The sequence below is a fragment of the Apteryx mantelli genome, chromosome 7, assembly GCF_036417845.1.
Source record: "Apteryx mantelli isolate bAptMan1 chromosome 7, bAptMan1.hap1, whole genome shotgun sequence".
NCBI classification, from domain to species: domain Eukaryota; kingdom Metazoa; phylum Chordata; class Aves; order Apterygiformes; family Apterygidae; genus Apteryx; species Apteryx mantelli.
In genome coordinates this window covers 30785270-30804864 of record NC_089984.1, presented here as the reverse complement: position 1 = coordinate 30804864, position 19595 = coordinate 30785270, and the positions used below count along the sequence as shown (strand labels likewise).

Genomic DNA, 19595 nt, shown 5'->3' with positions numbered 1-19595 from the left:
CAGTTACTTAATATGTTTTTTTCCAGAGAAGTGTTTTATTTTTGAACACTCTAAAATGTGCCCCCCTGCCCCCCTCAATAATGCAGATGATGTGATGGTGTTTGAGTCAAGGAGACCACCTATGCCTTTTCTTACCTTTGTTTTGCTGTTTTCCTGGGCAAGTTGCTATAATGTGTGTTTTTATTTCATCTGCAAAATGCAGATTTTTAACTCTAGTCTGTGCAAGGAATGGCAAGATACTATGACAGAAGATGGTATGAGTGTTATTAATTCAGTGGATTATTTTTATTGCTGGGGGGAAAACTAGACACTAAGCCAATTCCTTGCTGGCCATTCTCCATTGGAGCTGGTCAGTTCCAGCAGAAAATATAATCTACTATTTTCTGGCAGTGATTTCCTCTTGAATTTCCTAGCTTTGCTGAGATGAATAGCAAATTTATCTTGGTATCTCTAACATTCCCTCATATTTTCCTATATTGTTTCAGGGAGATGCCTCAAATATTGCAAATACTGATTTCTAATACTCTCAAGCTGTATAACACAGTAGGGAGCTCTTGAAAAATGTGTTTAGCAGTACTTACAAAGTTAAATAAACTCTCTCCTCTTCCTTTCCTGCTCAGGTTCTCCAAATTTAAGAACAAGGCCTCCCCCACGAAGAGAATCCAGTCTGGTTTGTATTGTTTTATGGTATATAGACACAGCGGGATAGCTGTGCTGGTGTGTTTTTAAGAGACTTCCTATAGCTGCACAAGAGAGAGTGTCCGAGAGGTGCTTTATTTGCATGGCTGTTCATTTTATTATTGAAGTATTGAACAGACCTCTGAGCATCCTAATGTTAATCAAGGGATTTCTGCTTTTTAAAATGTTGCCCCAATTAAGCAAATGTTGAGCTATTCTTAAATTTCTGCCTTCTCTCAGTTGAAAAAGTCTTGATGATTTGTTACGCTTGAATCTGGAAATAAGTCACTTCAGTGACTTTCAGTGCTACTGAAGTAAGTATTTTGAGGGAGTGAAGTTCATATGGTCCATTAAGCAGTTGCTTAGATTTAGTTATAAGAAGCCTTTGCAGGTGAGGGTGTGGGACTGTTAAACTGATGACATGCAGCAGCTTCATGCCCATCCTTCTGCCATATGAAGAACTGGTGGCATAAAAATTAATTACTTTTCATAAGAGGAAAAGTTTAGTTTTAAGAAGGGAGAACATAGTAAGGCTACTGTGTGCTGTGCATGAGCATTAAAGCCCACTTGGATGACTCAGAAGGGTTAAAGTTCTTCTGGATATCTTTTGGCCAAAGCAGTATCATCTTAGTGACAGATCACATGTCTTTAGCAACTAGGAATGTCTCCCCTCCTTCCATTACTCCTGTCTTTGAGGTGGCTGCACTTCACTGTTGTGTATATTTACAGTGACTTGGGATCTTATGGGAGGATGCATGCTACAAAAATGAGATCTCCTGTGATCATTTTTCCTCGAGGTTGGAATTCTGGAAGTTTGAACCAACTTCTGAGGCTAGGACTGTCATCTTCACATGGGGGCTACTCAGTAGTCTAGCCACACAAAAGTCACGCTAATAACTTGTTTATGGCTGGGGCATAATACTTGACTTTGCACCCTTTATGAACAGTACGTGACTTGTAGTTCTTCTGTCTGTGCGTCATCTGAGACGTCTCTTAACAAACTGGATGAATAGCATGCTAATGTTTTCTTCCTATTTCACTTTGCATTATTTTCAATTAGGCTTTGTTTTGACAAGGCTACTAAACTTAATTCCGTGCAAAAAATAACAGTGATAATACATGTGAAGCTCTGAACATGTCTGCTGTTTCCAATTATCTTCATTTAATCCAAACCATCCTATTATCTGAAGGCATTTTATTATACTGCATCTTCTGCTGTATTTCAGCATTTATAGTGCTGAAACATCTAATTAAAACATTGTTAGACACAGTTCCTAAGGTGCAGTGATGCATTCTCTGCAAAGTGCCACATGCTGTGCGTGATGAAACACAGCTTGTTAGCTACAATGAGGATATCTCAGAAACCAGAGAGCGTGTGAATAAAGCACAGTGCGTCCTTTTCCTTCCTCTCATTAATGGCTTTAGGATCATCTTGTGTCTCTTGCTGTCCTGTGTCCATTTGCTGCAGGTCTGACCTGTATTTGTGAGATTCTGACATGCTGCACTTCTGCTAGGACTGAGAAGTGAAGCTCAGAAGCTGTGAACCTTCATCATCCTCTAGTCATTCTGTAGAAAAGCAATGTGATAATCTAAAAAGCTTTGGATACAGGATTTCTTGAAGGGACTCTCATCCCAGTTATCACTTTAAAAATAATTGTAATAAATTCTAAAATGCATAAATGGAAAGGCTTAATGTAAAGGCACCTAGCTTTTAAAGCAGTCTGGTATGCTGCCAGAATGGTTTTAAGTAGCAGTGTCCTGTTTCTCGTGGAGCCTCTATGCAGTTCAAATGTAGGCTGTGCTGGCATTCAGGTGTTGGGGCTGAGCAGAGGTTCTGGTTCACCCTCAAGCCCTTCCCCTTCCACTCTCACTTTAGCTGAAAAGTGCTACAGGGTTCTCAAATATCCCTGTTTCTTACTACAGAAGATGCCCATTAGGTCATATCACTAAAGAATTTGGGTTATTTAACGTTCAGGAGCAGATGAAGAGCAATAATTCATTAGCATTACATGTTAAAATATTATATCTGGGAATGGGCAGAATCTTATCATGGGCTTGGTGCAAAGCCATTTCCTATAGTTGTAACGAGCCATCCAGAACTGAGTCTTTCTGTACAAAATATCAGACTAAATGGACTATTGTTACTGTGGCTGGAATGGCAATGCACACTTTATGGCCTATCAGTAAAAGTTTTGCTGTTCAGGTAAAGGTTATCACAGTTTTAATAGCCAGTGAAGGCATTATGAACAGAGTGTAGTTTGAAAGGCCTTCTTTCTTGTGGCCCATCTCTATGCATCAGCTTCCGCTCTAGAGAATTGGGAAGTTATCATTAGGAAGTAGCATAGGAAGAGCTTTAGTAAATAGCACATCTGAGAAGGCAAATATTTTTTTTTTCATACTGATGCTGTTCAGCCCACTGTTTCTATGGCTTAATTGGACAAAACTACTTCTTTTGCTATAGGGTTTTCAGTTGCCCAAACCACCAGAGCCACCCTCTGTGGAAGTGGAATACTACACTATTGCAGAGTTCCAGTCTTGTATCTCTGATGGGATAAGCTTTCGTGGAGGACAAAAGGCAGAGGTGAGCCATGACAATGCAGCTGGGAAAATAATGCTCAGCTATTGCAGAGGAATGGACTTAGAATGGAGTAGTGTGAAAAGCAATTGATTAAGATTTTGCCTCACATGTTCCTTGTCATCTCGTAGGTTATAGAAAAGAATTCTGGTGGCTGGTGGTACGTGCAGATTGGAGAGAAGGAAGGATGGGCTCCAGCATCTTACATTGACAAGAGGAAGAAGCCAAATTTAAACAGAAGAACCAGTACTTTAACCCGTCCAAAAGTTCCTCCCCCAGCACCTCCCAGTAAACCAAAAGATTCTGAAGAAGGAACAGCTCCTGGAACTGTTTCTTCAGGGGAAGCCCAGGACTCTCCCCACAAGCTCAAATACGAAGAACCTGAGTATGACGTGCCTGCCTTTGGCTTTGACTCAGAGTGTGAAGTGAATGAAAGCCATCGTGAAGAGAGCACTCCTGAAAAACGATTGTTTCAGCAATTCAAGCCTTCTCCTGTGTCATCACTTCAGAAAACAAAGTTCAAAGTGGGAGAGTCTTCAGAGGATGTTGCCCACGAAGAGGAGACCATCTATGAGAATGAGGGATTCAGGCGTTATGTGGAAGATGCTTTGTCCAACAAGGAATCTAGTGGAGACTCCGACTCTCAGAAAAGCTCCTCTCTCTCCTTAATCCGAAGGAACTCTCCATGTTCCAGCTCTCCTAAAACATCACTTGTGAAGCCCAAGACTGACAAAAACGTCCAGCCCGATCTTGGAAAATGTCACTACTCCAGGAGTGAGGAGACGAAACCAAGGTCAGCTTCAGATGTTGGCTTACGTAGCATGCCAAGAACAGGTGTGAAGAAAGAGCCTGGGCAGAGCCCTTCCATTAGAGCAAAGCCAATTGTTAGGCCCAAACCCTTCCTGAACAAGGCAGAGTCTCAGAGTCAGGAAAAAATGGATATCAGCACTTTAAGACGTCAGCTGAGGCCAACTGGGCAACTCAGAGGTGGACTTAAAGGTTCGAGAAGTGAAGAGTCTGAGAGCCCCCCCCACACAGCTTCTGAGAACCAAGAAGATCCTGTTAGAAGGAGCTCAGCTGATCTCATTACAGCTCCTTCCCGTGGCATTTTTTGCTCCAGCCATCAGGCCAAAACCGAGCAAGAAAATGATTCCAGATGTTTCTATGTGACCACTGACTCATACCAAAAGGTACAGGATTCTGAAATTTGCTTCCCAGCAGGAGTAGAAGTAGAAGTGTTGGAAAAGCAAGCCAGTGGGTGGTGGTACCTGAAATATGGAGATATGGAAGGCTGGGCTCCTTCCCATTATTTGGCTCTTGCTGATAACCAGCGAGAAACCACAGTAACAGAGACTGATGCCTCACTTTTCAAGAACAGGAAAAATGAAAACAAGTCAGACAGTTTAGAGAAGATAGAGAAGAGAGTTCAGGCTTTGAACACCATCAACCAAAGCAAACGTGCAACACCGCCCATCCCAAGCAAACCTCCTGGTGGTTTTTCAAAAACGTCAGGACCAGTCAAAATGAGGAATGGTGTGAGGCAGCTTGCTGTCCGGCCACAGTCAGTGTTTGTGTCTCCACCACCAAAGGAAAACAACCTGTCCTGCTCCTTGCGTAGAAATGAATCTTTAACATCTACAGATCATCTTAGGACCGTCCGTCGGAATTCCTCCTTCAGTAACGCACGATCACAGCCAGGTGACGCCAAGGGAAAGCAGGCTGAGAGGTCAGGCACAGAGGGCTTGGAGACCACCTCCAACCTCCCTCCCCAGAGGAATGGGATCCCCGTGTCCACTGTCAGGCCAAAACCCATTGAAAAATCCCAGTTCATCCACAACAATCTCAAAGACATCTATGTTTCCATTGCAGACTATGAAGGGGATGAAGAGACTGCAGGGTTTCAGGAAGGTGTCTGCATGGAGGTCCTGGAAAGGAACCCAAATGGCTGGTGGTACTGCCAGATCATGAATGGTGTGAAACCATTCAAAGGCTGGGTGCCCTCAAATTATTTGGAGAAAAAGAACTAATGTTGCAATGTCTCTAACCTCCCTAATTTATACTGTTCCTGCTGTGTACATGTGGAAAAAACATTTGCTACACAAAAAGACGTTTCCCTGTGCCCAAGTTTGTACAAAGGGATAAAGGAGTCTGTCTATGCTGCGGACAAATCTGCCATGTTCTGGAGAGGTTTGTGGGGTTAAGGTGTCATAAGCAACTATGAGGAAGATACAGCATAGTCAAATGCCTTTTTGTGAAGTTGTTAATAATCTTGTACGTGTAACAGGGTATCACATCCCATCTTTCCCATGATTGATAGGAAACCAAATGCGTGCCTTTTGTGAGAGAAATACAGATGCATCTACTTGAGGAGTTTAGTGCCAAACTCTGATGTTTTACAGTCTTGGCTCCCTTTCTCCTCATTCTTGTCCATACATGGAATACCCAAGAGTTTTGGATGTGTTTCCACAACTTACTAACAGTGAGAAGCAAATGGAAATTGCGTTCTGAAACACAGGGGGACTCTAACCCTTTGGAGAAGCTCACTTCTTTCCTCTTCTCAACAGTTGGTTGGTCCAGAGTTGGAGCCTTTTCATTGTGGAGAGATTTGGTCTCTGACTTCAGCTGTGCTTTGTTGTTACTGCTAACTCCCCAGAAATGGCAATCAGGTGGTGTTGGCTGGGGGTTCTTTTGTGTTTCCTTTTGTTCTCTGTCTAGTTCTTTGAGTTGGGATTTCAGGTGTTCTAGGGCAGTGATGCCTACTGGTGCTTGTACAAAACAAACCCACAAACCCCATGCTTAAGCACATTGATTACTTTATAGGCTCCGTATTTAGTTCTGTGTCTGACTCCTTCCAGGAGATCTTGGTTGATTGTCTTCCCAGAATTGGGTTTCTCAAAGCGATCATAGTATCAAAATGTACAAAACTCCCTTAAGACACTGAAGACAAGGAAGCTGTCGAATGTGTCGATCCTGTTTTTGCGATCTGGTCCAAATCCAAGCATGCTGACTGCTGGCAGGGCCCACAAAAGTATTAGTTAGAAATAGCCGTAACCTTTTGCAACATCAGTGTTTACAATGAGGGAGGATAAAAAGCCATCAAACTCAGTCTGCACATCCTAATTTGTATATTTTTGAGGAATTGTTTTTCTGTGTTTTGTTTTTGTCTTTTTTTTGTGCATTCTGGGTTTACTTTAATTTTATTTTTTTGTCTTGGTTTACCAGAAGAGACGTAAAACTGAAGTAGGAGCCAAATGTGTTTCCGTTCCCACTTGAATCCAAGAGTACATTTGTACTGGAACATGTGTTGGGGCTTTTCAGGCTCAGAGATTTAATATCAAAGCAATTAGGTCTAAAATGCATTTAACCAGGAAGCTGCCTCCTCTAGTTCCATTTCCGTTTGCCTTTCTTAACTCATGCTTTGAAATGTGGTACACAAGGGGTAGAGTGGTGGGAAATGGAAGAGGCATCCATTGGAAAAGGCTTGGAATTTGGAGTTATTCCTGAGGTAGCCAACTCTTGTACTGTAAACATCATCGGCTAAATCCCTACTGTACTTGAGAAAGTCTTGCTTTTTTTTTTTATGGCCTTATTAATTGTTTAAGATCGTTATTTGGTTCCTTTAAATAATAGGCAGTGTTGTGTAGGTTTTAAGGGGGAGGGGGCAGACTATTTCACTACTGGCTTACACAAAATGATACATACCCTTTCTTCCACCAGAGCTTCATACCAATTTGGCTTGGAAGGTAAAGGTTATAAAGACTTTAAGTAGCTGGGATCAAGGGGTTGAGTAAAATAGCACAACAATATCGTGTGTTACCAGGGATGTTTCTCTGCCAAAAAAAAATTATACAATTTATACGTTGTTCTTGTCTTCATTTTTTTTTTTTTAATTTTTTGGTGTGGTTTGGGGTTTTTATTAATTGCTATGCCAACATCGAGAGAGTTGCCTACAGCTAAGCTGACTGATGTCCTTTGTTAGCTTAAAACGCAGGTGGCACGAGTGGCCACGGGCAGCGCTGTGGTCCCGGCAGCTCTCTGAGCCTCAGAGCGGGGAGGGAGGGCGTTTGGCTGGGATCCGTTTAAACGGGGGCGGCAGGAGAAGGAGGTGTATCTGCACATCAGCCCCTATTCCAATGCGCGGAGCCCGCTTTGTACCTTACGTCTTGTTATACGATATATATGTATATATCCAGTTAGCTACATCTTTCTGGATGTCTGTCTGAGGCGTTGCAGCCCGGTCTCTCATGCTTCTCCCCATTTTTAGTTGTACTAATATGGTAGCAGCCATTAAAGACTGCTGGAGCTGTTGTGAGATTATAATAGAAGTATTATATTCTTCTGCTGGACAGTATTAAATAGAGCAATACATAGAGTTATCTGCTAGATTGCAGTACTAATAGTAGTGACTTAGTGACTCGTATTAATGTTGTTATGATTTATTTTAACAATAATGATGCGGAAGTGGTTCATTATTTTGAATTAATGCACTTTAACAATAAAAGAAACCAAAATGGAAGCCAATGCAGAGAACCAAGTGCATTATTTAAAGGTGCAGTATATAATTATCACTTTCTTCAAGCACATATTTATTAAGAATTAACTTATTATTTAAAATATGCTCAAGTTTTGTTTAGGACATTCCCACGAGGTCATCTCTCTGGGGGGAAGGTGAAAGCACAGCTCCCAAACCTTCTGCGTTGAGCCGCTGCAGCTGGGACTCCTGCCCGGGGTGGGAGAGCAGCCCGTGGCTCTGCCGCTATGAGAAATAGCTGCATCCAGCAAAAGCGAGCCTGGCACCCCGGCTCTGCCGGACAGGACCCCTCGCAGGGCTCACGGCAGCCTCAGCTCCCGGTGGCTTTTGTCACACGGCCGCCACGAGCCCATGTCCCCGCTGGCTGCAGGCTCATCGTGTGGCTCGGATTTGGCTGAGAGGGTCTGCCCAAAAAACATGGGCTGGTGCTGCAGCAGGCAGTGGTCTGGCTCCCTTCCCGCCGGCGGAGCAGGGGAAAGACCCCCGTTTTGGCAGGGATGCTGTGCATGGCCGAGGGGCTCATCACGCTGGCGGGAGGGACGGGCACCAGCCTGCTGCCTAGGGTGCCCGAGCAAAGCCTTGAGTTGTCCTAGCTCATGTTTAAAGGGGCAATTTTTAAGTAAAGACCAAAAAAAAACAAAAAAATTTTTTCTCCCTTCCCTCTTACATTTTTCATAATATCTCAGTGATTTATTTCAACTGCAAGATCAGGAATTTTTTTTTCTTAATTTTCCCCCCCTCAGTGAGCAGCTAGTGCGTAGTCAGCTCCACTGACAGCCTGAATAGCAAGCCGTCTTCCCTGCAGGCTGCGAAACCAGTGAATGGCCTTAAACTTAACCAGAAAAGCCAACGGCGGGGCAACACAACCTGGAAGGGTGACTCGGAGGATGATGAAGCGCTAAAAGGGTTTTAGATCTTTTCTAAAACGATGTCACCTTAAGCTTTATTTACTAAATTTGTCAGAACTGACACTGGATCAAGAGCAATATTTATAAGTAACATACACCTCAGTGAACACTCAATGCAGAAATCAATAGTACTGTTTAAATTTATTTTTTTGTCTGATTTATTCTTGAACCAGACTTTTAAGAGGAAGAGCCCTGCAGGGCTTAGGAAAAGCCATTTGAAGCTGGAGGGAGCCCTCCTCTGGGAGGAAGAGGTGGCTGCTGGCGCGTTGTGCTTGCTGGCTGTCCATGCTTTCCGAAAAGAGTCTTGAATCTGGACTGGCAGAAAACCCCAAATCCAATTCCATAAAACAAAATTTGAGAATGTGAAAATTGTTTTGCTGTATACTGCAACTTTAATGATAATGAGCACTTCTGAGTTCGTTATTGAGGTTTATATAATGCCTGAAAAGTTTAATTGCTATTTTTCCCATGTCTCCCCTTTCAGAAGACTTTCTCATACCAGCAGCAGTAATACATTTTTGTTAGCTGTCCTTCCCTGTTGGAGGAAATTCCTGTTAATCGTCTTAGCTCTTCTGCCTTGCAATGGCTGCGTGTAGTCACATGTGTCAGTCTTTTGCAAGCCAGACTCTTCAAGATAAAAGATAGGATGGGCACGTGCCAGATTATTTAGCTGATGTGTTGACAAGAAGCTTTTAAATCACGGTGTACCATAATAGCAAATACACAGTAATGAAGGATTGAAATTGGCTCATGGTTAAACTCCTATAAATTGAATTTCACATCTGCACTGGTGTAGCTAAAAATGATTTTGGCCCTTGTGGATATGCACCCCAAAGACTCCTTCCATTCTGATGCTATAAAGTATTGACGAAGGCATTATATAATTGTTTTCATCACTTTCAGATCTTAATGAATCGTATTTTATTGTAATATATATCCATTGCTTTCCTCAGTTAAAAAGAAAGTTACTGCTTTTATCTTATATGAAAAACAAGGGAATTTGATAAAGCATTCATTATTTTCATATTACTAGTATTAACAGAATAGAACTAGTACTATTTAATTTTAGATCTTCATAGGTAGCTTGTTAATAATTCATATTTCCCTGTGTTGTATCCTACTAATTTTTTCTGTTTTTCTTCCCAAATACTCTGCATTCTTAAGGGAAAAAAAGAAATCCAATGAGTGGATAAGTGCAATATTCATAGAATAAACAGGCCCCTCATCCAGGACTTGGAGTGGAACATGCAGTGTGAACTGTTTGCAATTTTCTATTCATGCACTCTTAGGGGAAGGGGAAAGGCAGGGGAGAGGGGCAGCTGGAGGAGAACAGGGCCCCTGGGTAGATAGGGACTGCTAGCTGGGATGGTTTGGGGTAGAATGGCTACTTTTCATAAGAAAGCATCACCTGTGAGTAAAAATGTAAAGATTATGCAGCATGTTGCCAGGATTGTGTACAGAATGTGCATTAACATCCTTGTTGATAGAGGCTTTCTGAGCTATGCTTTAAATACTTTTGCCATCCATGCATGATACTGTCTTCTGGTTTGTTGGTTATGTCCTTTGTTTTTCTCTTCTGAAGTTGTCATCAGTTCTGAAACGTGTCACTTCTGGTGCAGCCCCAAGTCTTGATACTCTAGTGTTACTTGTATTTGTTGCAAGAGCTATGGACGTATTTTTACAGTTCCTCATTTCTTTTTCTTCCCTTGGTGTTAACCTAAGGGAAAAAAGCCCCAATTTGGGTTATTTCTCACCTGCAGAATTTCACAGCCGATTTGGTTTTTGCTGTCATATTTTTTTGGCTTGCAAAGGCTGATCTCTCAGGTCTAAAATAAAGTTGGGCAGGAACTCTGCTCTTCAAAAGAGAAGTTTTGTCTTAAATTCTATTTTGAATGCAAGGAGAACTTCCATCTACCTAAAATAATGCTGACTTCTAGGTAGCAGCAAAAGCTACCTTTGCAAAACTGGACTATTTTTGTAAAAATTCAGAAGAAATGTGAAAGTCAGAGCATTTGATACTCTGAGCTCCTAGGAGTACCTTTTCCTCTTGCCCTGGTCCATGTCCCTGGAAGGGAGGTGTACCTCAGCTTTCTACTCCTTAGCTGTTGTCCTGCTGTTCTTAAATTTGTGTCAGAACGCCTTAATATTGTTAGAAGAGACCTTTGCATTAAAATAAAAAAAACTGAATTCTGCAGATATTTTCCAAAATCACCTAACTGTTCCTATTTCAGTGCATCTAGTAGCTTTACAAACAAATCTAGTTTGGAGGAGCCGACCTCATCCTCCTTTCTACACGTTCTCCTCTAAACTGGTGAGCAGCCCGCCGGCATCTGCAGAGTTGCACTGAGAGATAACCCGCAGCAGGGCGGGAGCGTGGCCCCCTAACCTGCCGGCGCTCACGTACCACGATCCGCTTCCCTGCAGGCCACGCAGCTTGTTGAAGCCCATGGGAGCTTTGCTGCTATCTGCCGGTGTCGTTTCGACGCTCACGGCTCAGTCTCTGGCACTTCCAGGTGCCATTTACATTCACCCATGTAGGGAAGTGCTGTGTGTAATTCAGTGTTTGGTAGGTACCAATATGATGGTGTGAGAGCAAATGTTTAAGCTTGCTTGTTTGTTTGCTTGTTTTTTTTCCCCTCCTCCCCTTGCTTTCAGCTACTCGGTAGGAGCGGAGCCCGCCGAGGTGGCGATGCATGGAGAACGCGCCTGCACACTTGAACTGTTTCGTGGCCTCGACTGGCTGTGCCCAGTGCTCGTATTTCTCTCGCGCTCCCTCTGCGCTGCTCAGCGGTCACTTCCGTTGCGTGTGTTCGTAATTCTCAAAGTACTGTACGCAGGGCCAGATCCGGAGTCCCCTGCAGTTTGCCTCGGGGCTGGGACCTGGGTCGCTGGTGCTGCTTCTCCTCCTCAGTCTTAAGCCCGACCTGGAGCAGAGCGCAGGTTCCTGTGAGAAGTCGTCCGTGACTCTCCCGGGAGAGACCTCGTCCCTGCGGGGCATCAGTGTCGCAGGGGTCCCGGGGTCTCTCCTGGCCAGTGTCCCCACGTCCAGGCCGGGCACTGTGGGTCTCCCCAGCGAAACCGCGCTGCAGCTTTCCTCCCGGTGCAGCAGCCTCACCGGCGCAGGCAGAACAAATTAGTTTCTCCCGTTTTATAATGTCAGGGCTGGGCTGGTCCCATTCACAATGTTTTTCATTTGTTCTTGCATCGAGGTAGTGTCAATTCTAGTTGGAGAGTGCAATTTTTTTGTTTTGTGTTTGTTTTTTTAATAAATAAATTTGGTTTAAAGCTTCACACTGGCGTTTTACAGACCTGTTATTGTCAGCATAAGCCACTACTGTCCTGAGTTGAGACTCCTGTTTGTTACTGAATCAAAAGAATGGGAATTATATAAACAATCTGGTAAGAAATAAGAAGTAGCTATATTGGCAGGGGAGGGATAGATAAAGATAAAATATGAGAAAAAGATGTTTCTTTTAAGGCCATAAATTATTGGGTCAAACACTGCAGGTGTTTTCTCTGTATAGATGGTTTTAATACATCACTGCTCTGTGTTAGCATTTTTCATTATTGAGAAATGCCGAGTTTTGTGCTCCATAATGTACTATGACAATCTGTATCCTGAAGCCAATGATCCACCAAAGTACAACAAACATGCGTTATGTGTTGGTGTAATTGAGGCATTTTGTGTGTCTGAGAGTTTGCATGCACTGGGGTTCAGCTAACAGTCAGAGCTGGCAAGGAAGTCTATTCCAGATCTGCCTGTGTTGGCCCTCTGTGAAATAACCATGTGTTAGTGGCATTACAAGGAAAATATTTTGTCTTAGGTTATAGTGATCTTTCCCCGATACTGAGGGTTACTTGGTTACAAAGGCACCTTCCTTTCTTGGTCCTTGCTTGGTGAAGAGAAGCAGAGGGGAGGAGAAGCACTTGGCCCTGCAGGAGAACTTCTTTTTAATTTAACTTTTAAATACTTCAGGCTTCTCCAGATATTCCACTTCAGATCTATGTTACTGACTCTGTATTTGACTGATGTCTGAAATGTAAGCAAAGTGAAAGGCCTTTGCTGTGCAAACAGTTCTGTTCTTGTTTGAGAGCTTGTCTTGAACTGCTTCTGGGTCACTGGGGAAGTAATAAAAGGGGAAAAAAAAAATTGTTTCATCACCCCTGGGGTTTAGATTGGGGGACATCAAATTCTGTTCTGGATCTGGATCCCCCTGAGCATTCAGGTTCAATTTGTTTCTATTCCATAGGAACAGGACTAGAAGCAAATATTGAAATCCCTGGAACTTACCCTGTGACAACTAGTAAACTGGAGCAAATAAAAAGGGAATAAAAAACAAACCTTTTAAAAATGAAATATTTTAGTAATAGCTGACTTAACTATTTCCTGTCTTGGTTTTTCAAGAGAGAAAAAAAGTTATAATTGTTTCCAGTCTCAAGGAGAAATTTTTTTTGCAGTGTGCTGAATAGGCTTGCTGAAAAGACTCGCTCATTACTCATGGTGAGTTCAAACCTGGAGTACTGCAAAAGCTGAGTACCTGTGCCATTACAATGACTGTTTTGTACCGAGGGCCCAAACTGAGTATTGTGGGGTCAATAGTGTACAGAGGAGGTGTGTTTCTGTTGTCTGGTTAACTTCATGTTGCGTCAGGGGCGTTCCTTTATTGCAGCTTTAATTGCAGACAGCAGTGTTCATTACTCTGGTTGCAATGTTTGGGGAGAACCAAACAGATGAACCTTCTCATGTGAAGGCTTGATATCAAATTTCATGTCAGGAGAAGTCTTGCCAGCGGTTTGATCGATTGCTGCTTAGGCTGGAGTTCAGGCTTGGATAGCCTACGGTGGGTGTTGAAAGCAACTCGGTTGGGCATGTGCATCTGTAGCAATTTCCAGAACCATTAGCTAGCCCAAATTTTCTTGGAAACAGGGCAGTCAGTTGTAAGGAGCCTAAACCTCTTGCTGAATTAAGGCTGAAATCTGTTGGAGCAGCTGTGCTCCCTGCAGTTAGGAGAGCACTTGTTTTCTTGTATCTGGACCAGAAGCCGCTATTGGTTTTACTGTCCCAAATGTATATTTAACAGAAGATCAATCTAGGCCTGGTCTAAATGAGGCTTTGCAGTGGGTTTCCTGGATCATAGGTGTTCTTAATGTGACTTTGTGTTTTTGATGCTGTTGTGATTTCTGTGTTGGTGTAGCAGTCCGTTTGCAAGCAGATAGGTGGTGGGAATGTACCTGGTGAGGAGCTTGGGAGAGTATGTCGGTGACCAGAGATAGAGAAATGTGTGGCTGGTCTTAGTGTGTGTGGTCAAGTTGGTGACACGTTTTTTGTCTTTTTTTGATGTGGGTACCATTTTGTCTGCCCTGCTTGGGAAAAGGTCTAGAAGTTGATGCAGTTTCTGTTGCAGCATATTTAGAGATGGAAGGATTGAGGGTTTTTTCCTTTTTAAGAGAGTTTATAGGCGGGAGTCCATTCAGTTTGTTTTAGGATGCGAGTTAAAGCTGTGAAGGTATTTTCTGATCACTGCCAAGAGAGGACGAAAATGAGTTTAGGGAAACTTTTCTTTTTGGTAACAGATTTGGACCATATTTGCTTGTGGCCTCTGATCCAGCTCCATTGAAGGCAGTGGAGAGACTATTCATTGTGCAACCTTTGGCCAAGTGCTGATTCTTTTAGAGCTGACGCATATTTTGCAACTTGCTGGAAGCAACATGGCCCATTAATGTACCTATAACAAATGTGGAGCTAGAGACAGAAATAGTAACTGCAGGGTCATAGTTCGTCTGGTTTTTGTTTAATGAACTGGAGATGGTGACCAGTTGAATAAAACTGTTTGTACAGTGAACAGCTCCTGCAAGGGTCCAAATGTATTTTGGCCTTTAATATGTTTTTCTAGAAAATCACATCAGATGCATGATAGAAAATATTGCCCTTCTCAGCCTCCCAACCTAAACTTAAATCCAGAGAAATGACACTTCTGCACATAACAGTATTTTTTACCATTGGTGGCAAGAGTTACTGTTAATGGGCTAGGGTGAAATGCCCCGGTCTGTTTGAACTGGCACAAAACTGAAGAAAGATATTTTTAGGACCAATCCCCAAGTCTGCTGTGCAAGAATAGCAGATTTGATGCAGATTAGAGTTCTGGTTAGCAGAGGCGAGTAATTTCTTTATGGGCCAACACAAGTGCATCTGCAGTGGGGAAAAAATAACTCTCCTTTTTGCCAAGTAACCCTCTAGAAATGCCCCTTGTGCTTTAGCACAAGTTAGTTGGGGACCTCTGTAATTATATACCTAATATATATGGTGCTGTGGGCCTGATTCTGTGACTGGGGCAACTGAAGTGGATCTCAGTCCTAGTAAGATCTATATCACAATGTCTTTATTGCTCCAGGTTTGCCAGTGGGGGAAATAGAGTTGGGCAAAACACTGCCTTCCTGCTAATCCAGACTTGCAGACTTTACCTGACTTGAGCATTTGGTTCAGAATTGGTTTCAGAGCTGTCGTAGAGGTTAGATTGTAGACCAAGTGCAGTAAATGAGGGTTTAAATATTGCTTAGATACAACCTGCTTCTGCTCATGTCGCAGGCATGGGTGCTGCAGTAGCCGGTTCTGCTGGCATGTGCGAGACAGGCTCCATATGCGGTGCTGCCCTCTTTTCTATGTTGATGATGTTGATGACATGATGACCACATGCCATACCCAAATGCTTGCTCAAAAAGAACTGCGATATGATGTAAAGCAAATTAGGCTGGGTTTTTCCCCCTAGAACTGTGTTCAGAAGCAGTCAAGTAAAGTGAACATTTGTGGGGGTGGGGGGTTAACCATGCCTGTCTCTGCAAAGGTGAAAGTTCTGCATGGGTCACTCAATGGAGAATGAGGAGAAGGAAAAAAGGTGTCTTGAACAATTGTGCATGTGAAAAGCAGAGCCAAAATTTCGGATTGCTGTGGCTAAAAGTAGGTCTTAGCATCTATTTTTAGGCATCTAATAGAGCTGATTGGATCTCAGAGGTGAACAGCATTTAATAATTGTTAAATAGGACTACTCAACAACTTTTGGAGGAAAAGAAAGACCACCTCAAGTTGAGGTCCTGGACATATTTAGGGAAGGGAGTTGCCATAAATGTAAAATATTGCCAGGAACTTTATGGGTTTAAATCTTTTTCCTAGGATTGTCATAGATGTTCATGACTGCATTCTGGCCCATACTAGTGGGTGTTGACATCTTTCTGCAAAAATGCATAACCATACACTTCTGTGATGTGCATGTGTTGTATTGAAAAAGGTTAGCCTAATAAGGGTCTGGGATAAATTATGCTCAATAAAAGGGCTCCTGATTTGCATGTTTCAGACATACTGAAATACCTGGGATGAATCTTGTGTTCAGGTAACCTTAGCTCCTTTCCAGGCATCTGCCATCGTGCACCCTGACAACACGCAGATGCACCAGCCTGAGGTTTTGGAGCGTAGCAGATGCTAGTGGAAAAGGCAGTTCGGGGCACACACTGCCACTCTGCCCTTCCTGTGCTTCAACCTTGCCAAATTCCAGAGCTCTGCTATGGCAAAGCAGAATCAGGCCCTTGGCATAATGTGTCTGTACCGTCCTACAGGGCCATGCACCACTGTGCCAGGCACTTGGAGCTGTTTGCTGGCTGTGCTGGCTCTGGGGTGATGCAGCTCGCCTCTCCAGGTCCCCAGGACCAGCAGAGGGGGCGAGGGATGGCCAGAGTTTGAGGGCTGTTTTCTCAGAGTTATTACAAGTTCTTTGCAATGTGAAACTCTAATGTTTTTAAAGACTCAGGCGGAAAGGACTTGCTAAATAGACTGTACCTGTCATCTCCCAGTTCATTGATCGCTTGGACCAAAGGTGGTGCTAAATCTGATCTTTGTTTGTAATATTTGTTTTGTTGGACTTTTTTTGGAAGTGTTTTATCAAGCAGATGCAGTGTCGTTACATGAGAAACAGTCCTGGCTTGGGACTTGGCAAAACCCACTGGACCTTCAGGGTTCAGGATCGTTGCTTATTAAGATTGGAGCAGGCTTGCAGTGTTCTGGGGGGAGGTGGGAAAAGGGTACTCTATCTTCAAATGCTTGCAGACTGTAAGAATTGACTTGTGATTTTTTTTGTATTTTGTTTACATTGCCTCTTATGCCCTAAGGAAAAATAAATTTTTGACCTTTTTAATTGTGATCCAGTTGGCTTATTTTATTTTTTTCAACTTTCTTAGTGCTGTTTTAATCCCACTTGTGTTCATTTAAAACAAAAAAACCCAACAACAACAACAAAAAAACCCACTGATTTCAGCTTTCCCAGAATTACTTATCACTTATGTGTACATGAAATGGCAAATTCCAGCTCAGGCTTAAATGGAGAAAGGAGCTTCTCTCTTCCCCTGCCTGCCTGCCCTAAATTATTACTTTATACTGTATTTTTCTCTACTTTCTAATCCATGAAGTTTCATGGACTGCTAAGCTCTGCACTCAAAAATGAAGTTGTTTTCTGTATTGAGCAAGATCTTGAAGTTTAAAATACTCTAGATGCTTTTTAGAGAGCAGTGTGGCATCAGATCCAAAATATAAGAGGGAAATGTCTTTTTTTCATGGGTGGCCCTTTGGTTCTGTGATACAAGGCCTGCTGTGCAAGCTCGGATGAGCCCTTAACACCTGCTTGTAGGCTGCAGAGCAGGCTGTGCTCACACATGGGGTGTTAAGGTCTGATTCTGTAAGGGGCAAGGGTGCTGGGCTTCACCACTTCCTTCTCACTGGCTTTGAGGGCTGGAAGCCCCAGGTAAGAAGAAACATTTACTTGTTGGACTATGTGAAGGAGCAGCTGGGCATGTAAAAGTAAGAGTTTCTAATGGCTCCTTGTGGTTGCAGATGCAGGGGGCGGCACTGACTTGGGTGGTAAGTTGGGTTGTTCTCTAGCACTTCAATCTAGCACATCAGCTATGGGAGCTCTCTGTGAAGTGCTGGCTGATTCCTCCTTTCCTGTTGTCTGCTAGCAGTTTGTAAATCTGTAGGAGGAAAAGGGTCATTCCTCGTGCCTTGTTTTCACCCCTTCTAAAGCAGAACTGGAGGTGGGTTAGCCCTCCACAGCTCCAGGTTGCCGCAGCAGAGAATGATGTTGCATGAAGGCATCCCTCACAAGCCATGGAGGAGGCTTGTGCATGAGGAATCCCACAGCCTTTGGGAGGCAGAGGAAAGATGCAGAGAATTAGATCCTAAGTAGCACATAGTCCTGTATGTTTTAAGGCACAGACTTAGTGAAGACTGTGTTTGGGAAATGTACTTTTTTCACATGGTTGTCACAAGCCAATTTAGGGTTGAACTGTTTTTTCTGGAGCTATACCATCACAATATACTAACACAACCCATTCACTGTTAATTCCCCATTTTTGAGATCCACCCCCAGACTAAATTTCCCTGGTCCCACTTGTGTTAAAACGAGTCTTTGTGAAAAGGAGTAAAATCAGCTCTTAAGAGAGGGAGGAAAAAAATCCTGCTAGAGGATGTGTGTGCCATTGCAGGCGCGGATCAGCAGGTGGCGATGTCGGAGCACCTTTGCCGTGCCTGGACCACTTCAGGTGCATCCCTCCTTCCTCCTGCTCCTCCTCCTCTTCCTCCCCCTCCCTGGGAGGCTAGTGGCCTCCAGCCTTGCAGGCTAGCAGTGTTGCGGCTAGTTGCAGACCTGAGCTCTACTGGGGAAGCCCTGGGAAGTGCCTTAAAAGCTGGGAGAGGGCTGTAGGTACTTTCCAGCAGCAGGACCCCTTGTTGTTGGGGAAGGTTTCATCTTGGCAGAGGAACATGCAGCAGAAATAGCCTATGTATGATGGTGAACCTGCAGCCCTGGTTTGGTATTTGGTGAGCTAAGGATGGTGGCCTGGAGAGGAGGCTCAGGGCAGAATGACTCCAGCAAATGTGCTCAAACTGGTGCACAAAGCTTACTGGAGACATTGCACAAGGCAATGCAGGGAGGGGAAAAACCAAGCCCAGGCTGCATTTGGGGGCACTGGGCACACCTGCCCTGTCCCTTTTCTCTCATTGCGGGAGACAGGAGAGTGTGAGCTTGGCCCAACACCTTAGCATTTCGCTTGACCTAGTACACTATGGCACTCAGGCTCAGCATGTCTCCAGGCTGCCTGGCTGTGGGATTGTTTTCGGTTTCTAAAGGCAGTCTGCATTGTGCAGCTCTCCTGCTTGCTCCAGATGGGATGAGGAGGCTTCCTGCACCCAGGAGTGCTCCAGCCAGGCAGCCACACTGCTAGCAGGAGAAGGCTATCCAAACCCACTAGAGGTCCTCCTGGTTCTGGGAAAGCAGGACCTGGGCATGGCTCTGCTCATACAAGCACAAGTATATGCAAGCTTGGCTCGCCCCAACAGCCAAGCACTCTTCAGGCTGCTGTTGGGGAAGGCTGGGGTGCAGAAGTGGCCTAGCTTCACCAAGCTTGGAAAGCATGAAGTGTCTCTTCCTCCTGTTGGGGGGGGAACAGCTTCAGTTGGAAAGGTTGAGGCCACCTCTCATGAGCAGTCCCTATCCCTTAGCAGATGGAGCACCCACATGGAGGGAGAAGATGCCAACTCAAATATGTCCTGTGCCAGGAGCAATTCAGCCAGCATCTCTCATCTGGTGACCTGTTAAACAAAAGGATGGGAGGGAAAACTCATGTAACTAGGATGTAGGTGTGCTCCTGAGCAGAGCCCTGCAGCCAGCTCCCCCCCCTCCCCCCCAAATCCCTCCCATCCTCCAGCACTGGAGAAAAGCCTGAACCCTCTCCACCTGGCTGCCTCCCTCTACCCCTCCAAGGGGCCCGTGTCACTGTTCGTTCTTCAGTCTCTCTAAATTGTGCTGCCCATCATCTTTTGGCTACTCTTGTGCAAGCAGCGAGTACTCATTTGCTCATGCTG

General features: G+C 44.0%; 1 protein-coding gene across 1 annotated transcript in view; it reads left to right on the top strand.

The window, feature by feature from the left end:
* Window positions 1-7109, top strand: part of SH3PXD2A (SH3 and PX domains 2A) — a 262339-nt gene extending 255230 nt beyond the window's left edge. The window contains exons 12-14 of the mRNA XM_067300208.1: window positions 621-670; window positions 3140-3259; window positions 3385-7109. Of these exons, the coding sequence (XP_067156309.1) occupies window positions 621-670; window positions 3140-3259; window positions 3385-5280 (2066 nt within the window). The 3' untranslated portion in view covers window positions 5281-7109. The remainder of the gene's footprint in view (window positions 1-620; window positions 671-3139; window positions 3260-3384) is intronic.
* The last annotated feature ends 12486 nt before the right edge of the window (window positions 7110-19595 follow it).